The 19367-nt window shown below is 42.5% G+C and overlaps 1 protein-coding gene across 2 annotated transcripts in view; it reads right to left on the bottom strand.

Annotated features, from left to right (window-relative positions):
* cdh6 (cadherin 6) overlaps positions 1-15954 on the bottom strand; it is a 66411-nt gene extending 50457 nt beyond the window's left edge. For both annotated transcript variants that reach the window (XM_085255182.1, XM_085255183.1), the window contains exons 1-2: positions 15845-15954; positions 8764-9103 (exon numbers count right to left, since the gene is read on the bottom strand). In XM_085255182.1, the coding sequence (XP_085111308.1) occupies positions 8764-8985 (222 nt within the window). In that variant the 5' untranslated portion in view covers positions 8986-9103; positions 15845-15954. The remainder of the gene's footprint in view (positions 1-8763; positions 9104-15844) is intronic.
* Between the last annotated feature and the right edge of the window lie 3413 nt (positions 15955-19367).

The following is a 19367-nucleotide window of genomic DNA, read 5'->3' on the forward strand; positions in this document are numbered from 1 at the left end:
AGCTGTGTAAAAACTATAACTTTAATCTCAGCCAAACAGATTTACTCAGGAACAAATAAAACACTGAAAACAGCCAAACAACATTTTTAAGTTATCTAAGTGACTTATATATCATGTTTAACCTGAGTAGTGAAAGACGGCGGTGGGTTTGAAAATGATCTGCTGGGAGTCCGGTGTTCTCACGGCTCTAGTGAGCCTAGCCCCCGGCTAGCTATTGAGCTAGTGGGTAACAGATGCCTCCGAAAACGTCGGAGCGCTTTTGAAAATATGCGGTGTCTTGATAAACTGAGCAGATATTTGAGGTTTACACAGCTACATTCTCGCCTGAAAATATGTTAAACGTTTATTTTGTGACCCAGAAAGAATAATAAGAATAATATTAAAACTAACTAGCTGCCGCCATTGTTGGAAACTAAGCAGGGCCGCGATGGGCCGCGCTATGAATTCTGGGACACAGTTTCTTCTTCTTTGGTGTTTAACGGCAGCTGGCATCCTTGAACATGCAGTGCTGCCATCTTCTGTTTCAGTCCATTATTACACTCTTAAATCTTACTACTTATTCCTGCGTCTTTTGTGATCTTACAAAGCTTCAAACGACGCGTCGACTATTAAATTAGTCGTCGACGTTTTTGATAGTCGACGTAATCGTGACTAGTCGACTAATCGTGGCAGCCCTAGTCCCAATCAGCCAGAGTTTCGGGTGTGTTCATTGTGAAACCTGGCCCCACCTTATCATGCGAATTCCTGAGGTCAGATGGCCCAGGATGTGAGTGGGCATTAAGGCGTCTGGGAAGGGATCTCAAAACTGGATTATAGATGGCAGAGAGTTGGTGTCATAAACCCCCGCCTCTGTTCAAAGATGGTCGCTCACAGTGGACATAGATGGCTTCTTTCACTCCTCTTTCGAACCATCTGTCCTCTCTGATGGAGAGAGGACATCTGACCTGTCTAACATGTAAAGGCAACTCATTCCACAATTTTGGTGCTGCCACAGCAAACGCCCGATCCCCTCTGAGCTCACGATTAGTCCTGGGCACGCTCAGGAGGAGCTGGTCTGCCGACCTGAGGGACCGGGAAGGTATGTATGGATGAAGAAGCTCAGAGAGGTACAGAGGGGCAGCATTGGACAAACATTTAAAAACAAATAAAAGCAGCTTAAAATGGATCCTAAACTGCACGGGCAGCCAATGAAGTGAATATAAAACTGGGGTGATATGCTCGTATCTACGAGTGCCAGTTAAAAGGCGTGCAGCAGCATTCTGGACTAACTGCAGTCGAAAAACAGAAGATCGACTCACCCCAAAATAAAGAGAATTACAGTAATCCAGCCGAACGGTTACAAAAGCGTGGATTACTATTTCAAATTGCTGTCTCGTAAGAAAGTGCTTAATTTTGGCCAGTTGCCTCAGATGAAAGAAACTAGACCTTACAACCAACCCGATCTGGCTTTCAAGCTTAAGCTCAGGATCCATTTTAAAACCCAGATTAACAATCTCTGGTTTACAGAATGATTTCAGGGATTGCAAATCAACACACGGAACAGCAGTGGAGGCAGGTCTGAACACCATTACTTCAGTTTTAGAATCATTAAAACAAAGAAAGTTTAGCGCCAACCACGACTTGACGTCCTCCAGACATGTTTGTAAACGATTTACAGACGACCCATCTTTCTTTTTAAGAGGAACATAAATCTGGCAGTCATCTGCATAACAGTGAAACGAGAGTCTGTGTTTTCTAAAAATTGAGCCCAATGGAAGTAAATAAAGTGAAAACAGGATAGGGCCCAGAATGGAACCCTGTGGTACTCCATGAGACAACGGAGCTCGGGAGGACTCACAGTTTCCTAAGCAAACTGAAAAGGTTCGGTTTGTTAAGTAAGACCTGAACCATTTCAGAGCCACACCTGTTATACCGACACACTGCTCCAAACGTGAGATTAAAATTTCATGGTCTACAGTGTCAAATGCAGCAGTTAAATCGAGTAAAATAAGAATGACACTTTCACCAGAATCACATGATAAAAATATATCATTAAAAATTCTTAAAAGTGCTATGCATTGCTTTAAAACCCATCCATCCATCAATTCGCTTCCACTTATCCTTTTCAGGGTCGCGGGGGCGCTGGAGCCTATCCCAGCTGTCCAGGGCGAGAGGCGGGGTACACCCTGGACAGGTCGCCAGTCTGTCGCAGGGCCAACACACAGGGACAGACAACCATTCGCACTCACATTCACTCCTAATGGCAATTTGGATTTTCCAATTAACCTATCCCCACAAGCTGCATGTCTTTGGACGGTGGGAGGAAGCCGGAGTACCCGGAGAGAACCCACGCAAACACGGGGAGAACATGCAAACTCCACACAGAAAGACCCCGGCCTGATGTTGGAATTGAACTCAGGACCTTCTTGCTGTGCGGCAACAGTGCTGACCACCGTGCCACCGTGCTGCCTGCTTTAAAACCAGATTGAAAAATCTCCTGAACATTTTGTGCATTCAAGTATGAGATCAATTGGTCATATACAATTTTTTCCAAGACTTTAGATAAAAAGGGCAGCTTAGATATTGGTCTAAAGTTCTCAACAGCGTTTGTATCTAGCCCAGGTTTCTTAAGAAGTGGTTGCACAATTGCATCTTTGAAATTCTTTGGAACCACACCTGAAGTAAGGCTGCTATTTAAAATGGTTAAAATAGTTGGACCTATGGTAGAAAAAACTTCTTTCAGAAAAAGGGGAGGGATAGGATCATAAGGTGAGCCTACAGGCTTTAAATGATCCACCACCTCCTGTAGCTGAGCAAGAGTAACCGACTCAAACTGTTGAAAGACAGCTGAGCAAACTGGAAGATCAGAGGGGTCAGATGTGGGCAAAATAATCTGCGCCCTAGCCGAGGCTACCTTGTTTATAAAGAAGTGCAGAAACCTTTCACACATTTCAAGTGAAGGCTCAAAACTAAGAGCAGAGGGAGGGCTTAAAATAGTCTCAATTGACTTAAACAATATGTGTGGTTTCTGATAATTCACCATAATAATGTTTGCAAAGTGTTTCCGCTTTGCTTCTTTTATTGTAAGCTGATATAAGGCCCAGCACTCTCTTAAACTTTGTAAAGAGACCTGTAAGTTATGTTCTTTCCATCTCCGCTCAGCCCTGACATTCACGCCTCGCAGCACGGGTTTCATCGTTCAACCAGGGTTCAAGCTTTGTCTTAGGATGCTTAATTTTTACAGGGGCGACAATATCCAAGACAGTCTGACAAGTGGTATGAAACCAAAAACTGAGTTCCTCTACGTATTGGAGTGTCTCAGGAATGGAGAACTGATTATAGTAGGTGGAGAACCGTGCTGCCGTGGAAGAATTTAACAAACGAGATGTCTTTGCAGGGACAAGCCCCCTGAATTCATTTCTAGATAAAGAAATGTCAAACAGAAGCGGCATATGATCAGAGAAAACAGGATCGGAGACTTTCAGATTAAAAACAGGCAATGAGTGGGCTAAAACCAGATCGAGAGTGTGGCCACACTGTTGCGTGGGTGCAGACACACATCGAACTAAATTAAAAGAATCAGTAAGATTCAAAAAGTCTTTAACCATGGACTACATATGTACCATAATTGTCGGGCTATAAGCCGCTACTTTTTGCACAAGCTTTGAACCCTGCGGCTTTTAGTCAGGTGCGGCTTTTCTATGGATTGTCCATGATTTTTGTGATATCGTAAGACGATTTGTTTTGTGTGTTCCGCTGTTGTACGGCACTACGTTGCCTGGCGGAAGGATCGGGGTTCAAGAGTGGTATGTTAGTCACATGTCCGTCCGCCAGGCAACGTAGTGCCGTACGAAGTAGCTCGAAAAACAAACTTCAAAGTAGCGCTACGCGTTCAGCTGGAGGCGTGGATGATGAGCGGCGATAAACTTGCAAAAAGCAAGTTATGCTCAACTCCACCGGTGGATTCTGACAGCGTGGAAAAGTGTGAAAACATCCACGATCACCAACGGATTTTGAAGGGCTGGACTGCTGCATGATGGAGAGGAGGACACCGCCACGGCCCTTCAGAGGGTGTTCGACTCTGACAACGAGGATTTCTTTGGTTTTGAAAGTGACAACGAAGGAGAGAAGCTGAGAGTGGATGACGAAGCCACCCTGAGCCTGTTCGTATCCGACACTGGAGGAGAGGACTTTGGTGGTTTTAGAGCGCAGGAAGAAGAGAAAGATGGTGAATGACTGACTTTTCTTCTTGTTAAAGCCGTGTCGCTGCACCTGAGCCTAAAAGGTAGTCCGAATCTATTTTTCTGGTGTGCTGTAGGTTACTGTTATGTACTACATGTGCAAATATGTACCCATAACTTGTTTTTCAAAATATTAATAAAAGGGGTGTGTCTCCAAACAGCCATCTCTTTCCTGACAATTCGCTTTGTGCATATTCTCTTACATATGATAAGTCAACATTGAAACACCTGCGGCTTTTGGTCAGGTGCGGCTAATGTATGTACAAAACAGGATTTTCCCCTGATTTTAGCTTGTGCGGCTAATATTCAGGTGCGCTTTGTAGTCCGGGAAATACGGTAAATTAAAAGAATCAGTAAGATTCAAAAAGTCTTTAACCATGGGCTTATCTGGACAGCACACATGAATATTGAAATCCCCGACAATAAGAAAGGAGTCATATTTTATCGTGACTTCAGTTAGAAATGCAGCAAATTCCTTTATAAAGTCTTTACTGTATTTTGGGGCCCTGTATATTATTGTGCACCGTACAGGGGGAGAACAGGCTATTTCAAACAGTAACAGTTCAAAACTGGAAAAATAAAATTCCAATGAAACCTGCTTGCACTTGTAGCGATCTCTGAAGATAGTAGCTACTCCTCCACCTCGACCAGATCTGCGTGGGACATTAAAATAGCAGCAGTCCGAAGGCAAAAGTTCTGCAAAGGCGCTGGAATCAGCAGCAGTTATCCGCGTCTCAGTTAAGCAGAGAAAGTCCAAGTAGTGTGACAAAAAATATTGGATAAAATATTGGATAAAAGTCTTATTCGATACCGATCTGGCGTTTACCAGGCCAAATTTGGCCGGAGTTGAATAGTCACTAGACTTTGAAGCTCGCGCAACGTAACGCAGGTTTTGCATACTCACTCCGCGCCGCCGTGGACAGGGAGGCAGGGAGCGGCCGGGCGGGAACAGCCCAGAGCCAGCGAGCGGCACCAGACACTCATAGGACGGCCTACGAAGATGCCAGGGAAAAGGGGCGCGACAGGCAACGCCAGGGACAGCACAACCAAACGCCAGACAGGCCTTCAGTTTCACCAATCTCCCTTCACTAAAACTAAAACTTCCTTGCACAGATTCCATGTAGTTGGAAACTGAGCCCAACAATCGTCAGTCTGTGAGTACATTTTAAATGAAAGCTGTTGGCGTAATGATAACAGCAAATCCATATTTGCTTAGTATCAGGTTTTATGTTGTTAATACACCCAGACTATAGGGGGAGCTAGAGAGCTAGAGTGAGTTACCTCTGAGCGGACTGTGATGTGAAGTTTGTTTATATGTGAACCACAGTTCGATAAAATACCTTCTCTTCAAGTAACGGTGTCATTATTGAGAACCCACAACAACATAAAGAAACAAGACATGGTGTCAGAAGATGGACTTGAAGAAAGGTAGCGGACTAAAATATAGCAGTACTGAGGGATCTGCTCGAAATGTGACATTTGAGAGGCACAGATTCTTCACATGTGTACAGAAGACAGGGGAGACAATAGATCAGTATGTCACAGAGCTGCAGAACAGGAGTAAAACATGCGAATTTGGAGGACTGACAGACTCTTTGATAAAACACAGACTTGTGTGCGGGACTCCAGACAACGGTCTGAGAGAGAGGCTACTGAGAGAGGAAAATCTTGACCTGGAAAAAGCATTAACACTGTGCAGAGCAGCTGAAACAGTGAGGGCACAAGCTAAAGAACTGCTTAGTGACAGCTGCAGAGTGGATGCTGTCAATAAGAACACACACAGAGTCAATAAGGAGATTGCTGCTGCTGAAATAAAAATGCAATTAAAGCCAGCAAACAGGGACAGAAAAGAAAAGACTTGTGGTCACTGCGGACTGCAACATCCTCCTAAAAAATGTCCAGCATATGGGAAGAGATGCAATAACTGTAACAAAAATAACCAGACAAATAACTAGACACTTCATCAGGATTTTGGCAACTGAAGCTGGACAAAGCAAGTTCAAAACTGTGCACGTTCAACAGCCCATTTGGCAGCAACAGATTACGGCGACTGCCATTCGGCATTGCTTCAGCACCTGAGGTGTATCACAAGACAATACACATGATCTATAAGCACCTAGAAGGAGTCGACGCGTCGATGGATGACATCATTGTGTGGGGAAGCACAAAAGCTGAACATGACATGAGACTGAGAAATATTCTTGAAGCAACCAGAAAAGCCAATCTGAAGCTGAACAAAGAGAAATGTCAGCTTGGGGCGAAGGAACTGACATTCGTTGGAGATATCCTGAGCAGTGAAGGCATCAGATCAGATCCTCAAAAGGTGTCTGCAATTGAAAACATGCCGAGGCCGCAATGCAAGAAAGATGTGCAGAGATTTAATGGCATGATAAACTACATGGGAAAATTCGTACCCAATCTCTCAGAAACTGAGACAGCTAACTGAAAGGAGAATCGAATGGGAGTGGAATCATGAACACGAGAAAGCATGGCGTGCCTTGAAAAAGCGGCTTACAAAAGAACCAGTTCTGAAGTTTTATGATCCAATGAGACCTATTAAGATCTCATCAGATGCATCACAGAGTGGGCTTGGAGCTGTTCTTCTGCAGAAGTATGATGAGTGGCAGCCTGTTGCATATGCATCGCGATCCATGACAGACGCAAAGACAAGATATGCACAGATTGCTCAGCATAACATACGCCTGTGAGAGATTTCACCAGTTTGTGTCCGGGCAGGCCATCAGCGTTGAAACTGACCACAAGCCACTGATAGCATTGTTCCAAAAACCACTAAATGACTGTCCGCTGAGAATCCAAAGAATGATGATCCGGCTGCAACGTTACACGCTTAACGTGATGTACACACCTGGCAAGCTGATGTACACAGCTGACACATTATCCCGAGCTGTTGATCCGAATGAGCCAGCGAACACCAAGATGGATGATGCAAGAGCATATGTGAGCATGGTCGCAAGTGCACTTCCTGTTGCAGAAGGGAAGATGGAGCTCATCAGAACGGAGACAAGCAAAGATGGATCATTACAAGCACTGCGCAAAACCATCATAGATGGATGGCCCAGCTGTAAGCAACACTGCTCACCTGTTATTCAAGAGTATTGGAACTGCAGAGCAGAACTGTCTGTAGTGGATGATGTGATGTTCAAGGGAAGTAAAATTGTCATCCCAAAGAGCCTGCGAGGAGAGATGCTCAAAAAGATACACGCAGGGCATCTAGGCATGGAAAAATGTAAAAGGAGAGCACGTGAGGTGATGTACTGGCCACGGATTAATCAGGATGTGACAAATGAAGTGTCGAACTGTTCAACATGTCTGACATATCAAGCAAGAAATCCTGCCGAGCCACTAAAGCCACACCCAGTGCCAGACCGACCATATCAGAAAGTGGGGGCTGACCTCTTTGTGTCTGGAGGAAAGGACTATATTGTGGTCACAGACTGCTACTCTTTGTATCCACAAGTATGTAGACTGCAAACGACACAGCAGAGGCTGTAATCACTTCGATGAAAGCCGTATTTGCACGACACGGTGTGTCAAGTGAAGTGTTCACAGACAAAAGCCTGCTAGTATACAACACAACGCCACTTGAGTGTGGTATGTCACCAGCACAGCTTCTTATGGGACGACGCCTGAGATCAAACCTGCCCATTCAGGATAATCTGCTTAAAACAAAGGAGGGAAACAGCGTGAAGAAGTTCAAGGAGCAACAGAAAGCAAAGCAGAAGTTCTATTATGACAGAGGAACTAAGAACTTACCTGAACTGCATGCTGGGGATCAAGTGAGACTCAAAGACAAATCCAACACATGGCACAGAAAGCGACAGTTCTAAAGGAAGATCAACCACGATCATACATCATTCAGACAGAAGATGGAGCTATGCTGAGAAGAAATCGCCGAGATCTTCTTAAGGGACCAGTAGTAGTGGAGCAGAGGTTGGAGGCTGCTGAACAACCCCAACACACACATGAGACACTATCACCTGAAACACCTACACATACACAAGAACAAACACTGAGAAGATCTGTAAGACAAGTGAAGCCACCTATGATCGACCAGATGTAATGTGTTGGCATGCTGTTTGGAAGATGATGTCATAGTATCTATGTAAGTTTCACTATGTTTGGTTACTAGTGTTGAACTGACCATGATTGTTGAAAACTAGTTGTGCTGTTAACATTAAATTGACAAATCCTGGTTTAACAAGTAAGAAAAACAAGAGACTGTTTAGGTTTGTGAAAGTAGCTATGTTATTTAATGTTATTGTTTTAAAAAAGGAAGACGCACTGACAGAGGCGAGGTGACACATGTGAACTACAGTTCGATAAAATACCTTCTCTTCAAGTAACAGTGTCATTATTGAGAACCCAGAACAACAATAAGAAACAACACAGTTGGTACAGTATCCCTGATACTGCACTGTGATCAGCTGTGGTAAATCATTATGCTTTCTGCTAATTAAGAGAATTTCATTTAATTTGGGAATATGTCATCCTGAGTGTACCTTAACGGAAGCACAGATCTTACCTTGCCAATATACTGGTAGTCAGAGCCTGTATACTCCTCCTGCAGGAAAAACTGGTTCCACATCCAGCCTCGCCTCACTCGTTTCAGCAACTTCTCTCCTCTGATGGCTGCTTCTATTCCCTCTCCATCTGCTATGTGTGTCCTCCGTCCATTTAAAGCCAGTGCATCATCAAGGGTCAGGCAAATACAGAGACAAACAATGCCCAGGATAATATTCCTCATCTTTGTGATGGAGATGTAGAAGTCACAAATGTTCTATCTTCCCAGCTGGCTCACTCCAAACTGGCAGATGGGTCTATCCGTCATAGTCCTTCCAGTTTTGACTGACAGTGGAAAGGATCTGTAAATAAGTAAATACAAACAAATGTCAATTCTGCATTTAATAACATTCATCCTGAGGGCAGTTCATCAACTTCTTGGCACTTTACGGCCCGATGTGGGAGTGCAGGATTTTGTTACACGAGCAGAAACAACAGAAACAAACGCTGTCTGCAGCTAACATTTTCAAACATAGGCGTGAAAGCAGAGTTCCTGTTATTCCAGCATGCACTGCACTCTCATTCACTACGCAGGGAAAATGCTGAGGTCACACGGTACTCTGCTCAATGCCTGTACACCCATAAGCCTTAGTTATGGCAAAAACACAGTTCTTAGTCACATATTGTGTTTTTCTTTCCAAGCTTTCACTTCCAGCAGGTGATCTGTGCAGTGACAACACTAAGTGTGAAATTAGTGCTTCATCTGAAAATAACTTCTGTCTGTAAACAGGATGCTCAGGTCTAATTATTGGTTTAAATTGACAAAAAGCCTTATAACCTATCCTTACATTTGACCTGAGAGGTGGCTCAAGACCTTTGCACAGCACTTTAACTATTTGAAATTGAAATGAATCAATCAAAAATCAGCCCATTTAACTGAATTTTACAGCATTCGGTTTGCTTTGGGAGTGTGGGATATTTAGCTCACTGCTCCTTGTACAACCGTCAAAATCATTGTTGGTAGGTGTGGGACTTCACCAAGGTTTTCCTATTTCACCAACTCTGTTCATTATTTGTACAGCCAAAATCAACTCATCATGTCTGATGAAGCTACCAAAACTACAATAACGTCGAGCTTGCACTGGGGTGATCAGCAGCAGAGTGCGAAGCCGCCGAGGTTCTTGGTCAGTTAAGGGTAAAGTGCCCTCTCCAGGTAAAGAAAGGTGGTTTGTTGGCGGTGGGGTCACCACCACGGCAGGTACCGTGGTTACAAGGAGCCATCAGGCTGAAGGAGGAGTCCTCTTGGGCTTGGAAGCAGCCAATAGGTACGGGCAGGCCAAGCAGAATGTGTCTTGGCCAGCGACTGAATTAGAAACTCGGGTGTGGGAGGAGTTTGGAGAGGCCATGGAAAACCCCTTTCAAACCGCCTCGAAGGGATTCTGGTAAAGTGTCAAGCAACTTAATAGGGGAAGGTGGTGCTCTACCCACACTGTGTATAGTGTGTGTGGAGTGCTGCTGACTTCACCTGAGGATGTCACGAGGTGGTAGGAATTCTTAGTGAAATATTTTAATCCCATGTTTTTCCCCCAAATCTGAGTCGTTTTGATACCTGATCTAAATATTTGAAAACAAAGTGAATGGTCCAAAAAGACAAACTCCTGTTCAAACGACCAAGTTTTTGGTTACATAATAAGTCCATTCTTTCCCCGGAGCATGAAAAGACTGCAGCAGACACAGACCTGCTCGTATGCACAGCAAACACACTGATGTGGATCTATGTAAGCAATCTGCAACTGTTGGCCTGATGCTGAAAAACATACTGAATATGCACACTCATATGTTTTAATATAAATAGTATATTTTACTTCACTTTTGATAGGGCTGTAGTATTTTGTACACTTAAAAACTGATTTGATAAAGCCATGCGCACTCATTGTCATGGTTGGCTGTGAGGCAGGCAGGCAGGAGTGGTGGACCCAAAATGCAGGACTCTTAGGAAAGGAGGTTTCAACTGAAAATGCAGCTTTATTGCTGGAACAAAACTTCAACACAAAATAAAACTCACAAAAGCAAACAAAACTCTAAACTGAGGTGCAGGAGGACTGGAAATCATGAACACACAGCAAGTTGCGGGTACGACACAACAGGGAGCACAGGAAAACACAGGGCTTAAATACACAGGGGAGTAATCAGGGAATGGGCAACAGGAGGGAGACACAGCTGGGAGAAATTAGGCTAACAAGACAGGAGAAAGGTAAAACTGAACACATTGACATGAGACATGAACTTTCAGAATAAAACAGGAAACTAACAGACACAGAGAACCAGAACGGACACTGAACTTGGCAGGCAGACTCACGAGCAGACACAGTGACACCATGGACAGACAGAGGGAACACAGGCAGAATAAACAAGAATATAGAAGAATATAAAGAAACACAAAACACCGAGTCCTCAGACTCAGGACCATGACGATCACGTTGAAGGATCTAGAAGGAACGCTTACACAGCAAATAGTCCACTGAAAGGAAACGTGCTTTTATCATTTATCAGGCCCCATCAGACCGATCGTCATCGGACTAATCCATGAATCACTGGTGTTGTGCGTTGGCCTTGCAGAGCTTAATTTGGATGATAATGTAACCACATCAGTTCTTGTGTTCAGCACTAGAGTGCAGCCCTGACAAGCAAGACTAGTTATCAGCTATTGTAATAACTCAGTGTTGATACAGTTGAACAGAGTCGTGTCAGGTAAAAATGTTTTCCTTTCCTGCACACTGAAAATGCTTTGAGACGACACCGCTGAACTGAACAAATTCAGCATTAAGTCATTAACTTTTAAATGTCCTGGTCACTGTTGCCCTCTCTCTGACGTCCTCTGCCTAATGCAGCCTCCATTTGTCCTATTAGGTTGCTACTATATGAATAAGCCTGAATTGAGCCTGGTGGAGAACACACACAGACTCATTGATTCTGACTGGACATCAGCCATTATTACACAGTGAAGAAACCTGGAGCTCTCAGGTTTTACCGCTCAAATGGATTTGCCCATTGTCTAACTATTCTAGTGTATGTAGGAGTGTGTACCAGTCACCGAGGGGTACGGCGCATGTGCAAACATCGAAGTGAAACTAACCAACAACCATCTATGACTTTATTCTTCTTCTAATATCTTCATTGCTTCTTGACTAAAAGAGAAAAGTTACAAATTCACAGCTTACCACACATAATCTCATCTCAATCTGGATATTCCAAATCAAGAGATGATGAAGAAGCCTGCATCTAAGTGATTAAAGTAACTGTTAGTGAATAGCAGCTTAACTGTGTGTGATGATCAAAGTAACAGTTACACTGGAATGTGCTTCCTCTTTCATCCAGAGGAGCTTTGAAACAGACAGGTTAGTGCTGGAGAAACATCATGTCACAGGGCTTAAATACACAAATGCCAGTGCAGAAAGTGAGTGCTATAAAAGGAGACAAATAATAAAGAAATTGCATTCAGATTACAAGAGGAGAAGCTAGTGGAGCCTTCCTGCCCACTATTACTCACATACTGCAGAAACAAGCAGCCAACATCCTCCTAAAAGCAGACTTCAAATAAACACTTTGGTTTTTAATTAGACAAGCACCAACGGGAATTTTTTTGTTACCCCCCAATAACAATTTTTTCTTAATTCTTTCTACAGATGATAACTGGCAGCATATATTACTAGTACAACAAAAGACCTGCAGTAACACCTGCAGTACATTACAGGATCTTCTCTGTCCTGTCTGGAAGCTTTTGCAATCAGAATTATGACTGTTTGCTTCTCCAGGATGAGTCTATAAATTCTTTGCAGGCTCCTCTTCTTCGTGTGTTTCTTTTACCTGTTTATTTATTCATTTCCATTTGTGTTATTTCAGTTATAACATTATATATGTTGCATGACTAAGTCTGAGCTGACAGGCAGGGGGGGAAAGGGATGGGGGAGAAAATATAATAAACGCACAGAGCACAACACAAACATACAGTACGAATTTATAGAGTAACCCCCCCCCCCCCCCCCACACACACACACACACACACACACACACACACACAAGGAAGGACAGGTCGCAGTACAGCCAGCAAAGCCACGTGAACGGCCCTACACACTGAATCTTCTCTCACTTACACAGTGGTAGGTGAAGAGCTTATTGGAAAAGTGTCCGCTACAGAGACTTCATCGAGATATTAGTCAAACCTTTAAATGACAAAGTCCATACAAATCAAACGTCAACCAGGCTCACAACGTGGGTCACACACACACACACACACACACACACACACACACACACACACACACACACACAAAAAAAACTGTCCTTGAGAGTATGAAGTATGAATAAACCATATATGCACCTTGAATTTAGACTCTTGATTGACAGATTTTTAAGGGGAACTTTTTTCTATGAGTTAATCCATCCATTCAGTTTAAACATCAGAACTAGGTACGGTTATGAGGAAACTAGAGAAGAACTCCCAGAATTCCAATCCTCATGGAACCATGCAGGGTGTTTTTTGGGTGGGGGGAGGGCTCCTTCAAGCTCGGGTCCTGAGGGTTCTGGCAGTATTGTTCCTAGGTCTGCACTCTTCTGGAGAGATATCTCAGATGTTGTTCCTGGGATCTGCTGGAGCCACTCACCCAGTACTGGAGGTCACTGCCCCAGTTTTCAGGCCCCTCTTCTGTGGAACCAGCTTCCAGTTTGGATTCAGGAGACAGACACTATCTCTACTTTCAAGATCAGGCTTCAAACTTTCCTTTTTGCTAAAGCATATAGTTAGGGCTATAGTTACGGTTATCAGATAAATCAGCAGTCTCCATCCTTTTTTGTGCCACAGATCGGTGTAATGTCAGACAATATTTTCACGGACCAGCCTTTAAGGTGTGGCGGATAAACACAACAAAATAAAATGATACGAATGAGACAAAAACTGTGGTATTTTGTAAATATAATAATATATTCACTGTGTAATTTTATTAGCAGCGTCCTCCTGAAATGCACCAACAACATTGACAGTAACATCCTCCTCTCTGCCCCTTAATGCCCTCTGGTCGCTATGGTAACGCATAAATATTTCTTTCAAAATAAGACGCACAACTACAACATGGGAAAAGACCCAGGGAAACCGAGTTAACGATAAAAACCCTGAAAATCATAAATTTCAAGTCTCTCCCGGTACCAACGTGGGATTTATGGTGTAGATAGCTATGTTGCAGGGCAATGTAGAAAGTATGAGGTACAACCAGTCCGTGGGCCACTCTTGCTTGTGCCAGCTGCAGAGAAGAGCAAGGTTATAACATAGAAAGAGCTGAAGTGAAACCTGTTTTTTTTTTATCGTTGAAGGTTTATTCAAGACTCTTCCCGGTGAACTGTTGCTAACATTATTACCACATGATATGACAGAGGTAGGCTGAACAGCTTGCTCACATCTCCCCAAGATGCCAAACCAGAGGTCAAGAGGACAAGCTTTTCTTGTTACAAAACGGTTGTGGTATTCTGCTGTTATATTCAGGAGGTTGTGCAAAATGACAGTACAACACAGAATTTCATTGAGGAGCTGTACCTGATTCAAATCCTATTTTCACATCCGTAAAGGACAGAGAGCAGCATCCTTTTTTATTCTCTCTAATCTGGCTTTGATGAGCAGCAGTATTTGCAAACGCAGCATACTACACCCAGAGAGCTGTAATTGGAGGAGCTGTCAAGCAAGCCAAGAAGAAAGCTGATGTTGTCTTCAAACAACAGTTTACCAGCTCTCGTCCTGACAGATGCAGCTGAAAACCTGTCAGAGTAAAACTGTTCTGAATGCTCTCTGCAGTGTGTTAGAAGCTGCTGTTCCAGAGTTCTCTGGAGCCAACTGTTCTCGAGGTCTTGTACAACAAACACATTCACACTGAATACACTGAAGACGCTGAGTCAATGAATCAGCTTGAAAAGGGAGCATAGAAACACGCTCTATATCGAAAAGGGCTGATCAAGATGATTTTTGATCTACTCGATCATTAAATACCACTGTGTGACCCAAACCTGGCAACATGTTCAGTCTGAGAAAACACGCACATTTAGCATTGTCTTCTGTCCAAACGCTGATGGACTGGATCTTATATAGTGCTTTTCTAATCTATACAACTTGCCTCATTCACCCAATTAAACAAGCACTTTCTTTTTCCAAGTGCTTTTGATATAACGTCCACACTCATTCGTGCTCTGATGGATGCATCTGAGAGGTTAGTAACACAAACATCCACAGCAAATTAGCAAAGGAATAATATTGTATTCAGTGAGCGGGATAATCCAACTACTGTAATTAGATCCGAACTTTATCAGAGGAAGTAGTGATAGAGACTCTGCTACAGTCTGTGTAGGAGTTTCTGCCCTGAGAAACCACAATGACCGAAACAACGACTAACGCTACATCATTAACGTTGTAGTGTCTTTCAGAGATTATATATGGTATAATATATAATATACATATTATACTTCTAAGTTCACAGTCACTAAACATAAAGTTCAGCACACATTAACATAGATAATAACATCTTATAGATGAAGAAGCAGAAAACCAATTCTTAAACAAACTTCCAGAACCGTAAAGAACAATGTCAGAAGCATCTTCTTTTATTTCACTGTACCTGTCGGGTTTACCACTGCGCTGGTCTGTGACCCACACCTGTTTAATCCTATTAGTCTAACAATTCAAGATTATTTTTTTAAAGGTTTTTTACATTAGATATGAAATCTGTGGTCTAGCGTGGACACAGAGTCCACAGGAATAAAGCGGAGAATATATGAAACAAACGCGTTTTGTTGGTGTTTATTCAAACAGACGAAATAAAAGCTGCTGATGTTTACGGTCAGAATTTATCGTCACTGTTACCAAACAGCCAAACGGAGCGCGCGCGTGCCTGCTGCTCGCGGCTAAAGCCCAAATTAAATCACGCATCTTCTGCCAGCTTGTAAAGGGTCCACGCTCAGCCTGCTGTGGAAAACACACCAAACTCAAAGTGTTCAAATAGACACGAACACCTCAGCTTTCCGTGTTGTCTCAACCTGTTGTAAAAAGACCCGGTGGCACTTACCGCTGTGTGCGGAGCGTTCAGAAGGACAGTGACTGTAACGGAAACGGAGTGCTGTTCCCCGCGTGTGCAGCGTCTCTCTGCGTGGAGGCTCTACCAACCCCACTCATCAGCTCAGCAAACTGAGGGTTTACAATATCTGCTGATTGGTCATTACAGTCCCGCGTGTGTACGCTCACGTGCACATGAACATGAGTTAACCAAGCAGCAGAAAACCATTTCATCCAGCCGTAATTTCACGGCCCGGTTTACCGCATTGTTACAACAAATCTGTCAAATCTGTGTTAATAAGAAGACTCACAGGCTGAAGGACGGCATTACTGAGAATTACTGAGCTGTGATACGTCTGCTGGTGTAAAAGATGTTATTGGGCCCCAAATCTACTCTGTAAAAACAACAACTGTAATTTAAGAGAATATCTCATATAAATGTACAGAATTTTTCTAAGTAAAATAAAAAGTAATTAAAAAATTGCGGAAAAAAAATGGTACCTGTGAATAAACATGATTTTCACATTTTTATGGAAAATGTATTTATTTTTATACAAAAAAGACTAAAAATTATGGTTGCAAGATTAACATAATTTTACAGCTATTTTTATTTAAAAGATAAAACTTAACTTGTAGTTTTATGCTGTACATACATAAAATTGATACACTGGGTGTAAAATGACACAAAAATGACAGTAAAATAAGTTTCTGTAATTGGGTTTTTTCATTAGTTAATGGATATTTTGTGTAATTATAGACGTTGAATGGGGAAAATGGCATGAATGTTTTTATAATTATATCACATCTACAAGAATTAAGTTAAAAGGTATGACTGTGGTAATTAACAAAATTGGTAAAATTACAAAAAAATAATAAATTAGAAATGCATAATCTACATTAGTCTGAAGATTTCAACATATGATGCCTGCTTAAATAAACCAGATGCAGTAAGTATACACACGTTTCATGTAAACATTATCTGCAACCTTCTCTTTGGCTTTAACTCAAATAATAAAACATTTCAGTGACATAAAAAATGTAAATTTTAATCTTATGTACTGTACAGCCTATATATATTTAAGCCTATAATAAGCAAGTAGCCCAATAAGTATAAAAAGCAGACAATACTGCATATAGTAATAAAGGTGTCAGAGAGGAGGAGAGAGGAAGTCATCCACAACCGTCTGCACCCCCAGCCCATGGACCACTCGGAACTTAAAAGGCTGTAAAGCCAAATACCACGGTGTGATCCGGGCGTTGGCATCCTTCATGCAATGGAGCCACTGCAGCAGAGCGTGGTCCGAACAGAGGGTGAAGGGGAGGCCCAGGAGGTAATAGCTAAGGGAGTCTGACATCTGGATGGCTAGCCACTCGTTTTCCACGGTGCTGTACTTGGCCCCGTCAGGAATATAAGGAATATTTGAGGCTCTATGGGAGTTTGCTCTGCTTTGCTCAGCAAGAAGTCGGACTCATTCTTGGTGGGTGTTGTTCTATGCCAGGGCTGTCCTTATTAATAAATTCTGTTCATAGTTTTCAGGGCCAGAATTTTGAGGCATATCGTATTTAGGTGGCAAACTGGTGCCCTCAGAATCTCATCTGTACTCTGAGAATCTCAGAAGTGCTTTTGTTGGCTTCGTCAGGAGGCAGCCAACAAGCTGCTGCCCCACAAGGAGGAGTTTGTTCCTCCAAATACATTTCAGGAGGTAGTTTGGGAGAATGGGGTCTGGGCCTTTCTCCTTATTTGTGACTTGGCCCCAGATAAGGAGAAACATAGACAGACGGATAGAATGATGCTAAGAGCGGGATGCAAAATATACAAATTCTACAGAAGGTTCCACAGAAGCCCTGTAACAGACCAGTCTGTAAATGGGACAACATTAAAACTAGCATTAATAAAATGTATCAGAAAATCCCAGTGTTTGTTTTTTTGTTTCAGCTTTTATCTTTCAGCCCCACTTTTTTTTTTGCTACCAAAATCAAGAGGCACGACAGTGTTGTGCTTTCAGACTCACCACGTGAAAAACGTCTATGAGTTGTAAACTAATGAGGAACAAAGTAAGGAACTCTTCCATATCCGTTGGTCCATATAGTAACTGACAACCAAAACAACCACTTCAGGCCTGAGAAACACAATTTATGAAGTTTATCTTCAAACCATGTTCTTACTTAGATTTTAAAAAGCTTTAAAAATAATCACGTCCCATGTTCTTGAGACTTTTCACCGGGCACCTGTTGTTTCTCTAATTTAAGGATTCTCTCAGGCTTAGATCCCCCTTAAATCAGTCACACCACTCTCACTGACTGCCTCTGGCTGTTTACAGCGCCCTGCCAAGTCAAAATGAAAATCTGGAGTCCTGACTAAACAAGGATAAAGAAAGAAAATTAACTTTTCATTTGGGTTTCATTTTCATTTTCCACAGCATGATGGTGTAGTCTCAGTAAATCTTCTTAAAAACTAAACTGAGATTTAAGAACCCTTTAGTATGCATGGATTGCTATTTTCTGTTGTATTCACCCTCCTTAGTAAGTAAAACTGGCTCTGTAGGAGCAGTGCAGCAAACGATGTGGCACAACTGTTAGAATTTGGAAAAGGGTGCAGAAAATAATTTGATTAAGACTGAAGCATCTTTTCCAGTTTATAAATTTAGCATTTGAATTTATTGTGAATCTGCCTGCTCATTTACCTTGTATTAAAAACCCTGATACTTCATTGCAGCAGTAGTAGTAGTTGGAAAAACGACACACACACCTTAAAGAGAGCCTTGTGCTTGCCCCAAATGGATACAGATAACAGCTAAACAGATGTGGAGTAATCATTGAGACAATAGGTGCCAGTGGACAGCACATTCTGATTTAGTTTCAGCCTCAGCTTTTGACTAAAGATCATTTAGTTTTTGTCATAATTTAGGCATTATTTTAGTTTTACTCGACTATATTTTAGTCAGCTGAATCGACTTTACGGTTAGTCTGCGATAATCTTATGACTGTAAAAGTTTGTAAACCGTGTGGCGTAACTTTCCCCGGTAAAAGCACGTAAAATGTGTCCATATGTCTGGTCTTCTCTTCCTCCCAAGGGTTCACATTTTTTCACATTTTCATGAGAAACAGGAAGTATCCCTCCCACTCCCAACCTGTTTGTCAGCACCAGCTAGCAGCTACCATGTTATTTGTAGGCGATTTGAAGGTTAAGGGCATGCCTGATTGCATTAACAATGAATATGTGGCCAGCAAGTTATCAAAGACAATATACAATGCAGATTTTTGTTACTATATAAAGGAGAAGCTGCAGTTTGTAGAGTCTTTCTTTCATCATTAAAGTTCACAGTGAAATGGCAGTCAAAACTTTTTGACTGATGCTGCTGTAAAGAACTCATCTTGGACTCTGTCACTAAATTAGGATTCTTAAAGAGTTGGTGCTGTGGACTGAACAGAGTGATTGTCAAGACTGAGCAGGATGTTGTGAAATGACTGGCAGCTCAGGCCACAGCTCATGTAGGCAGTGGAGACGCTGTGGCTCAGCTGTAAAACTGTAGGTC

This window comes from Mchenga conophoros, linkage group LG18 (assembly GCF_057382185.1).
Source record: "Mchenga conophoros isolate Kocher_MC1m ecotype Shallow Benthic linkage group LG18, M_conophoros_male_GT1.1, whole genome shotgun sequence".
Taxonomy (NCBI): Eukaryota; Metazoa; Chordata; class Actinopteri; order Cichliformes; family Cichlidae; genus Mchenga; species Mchenga conophoros.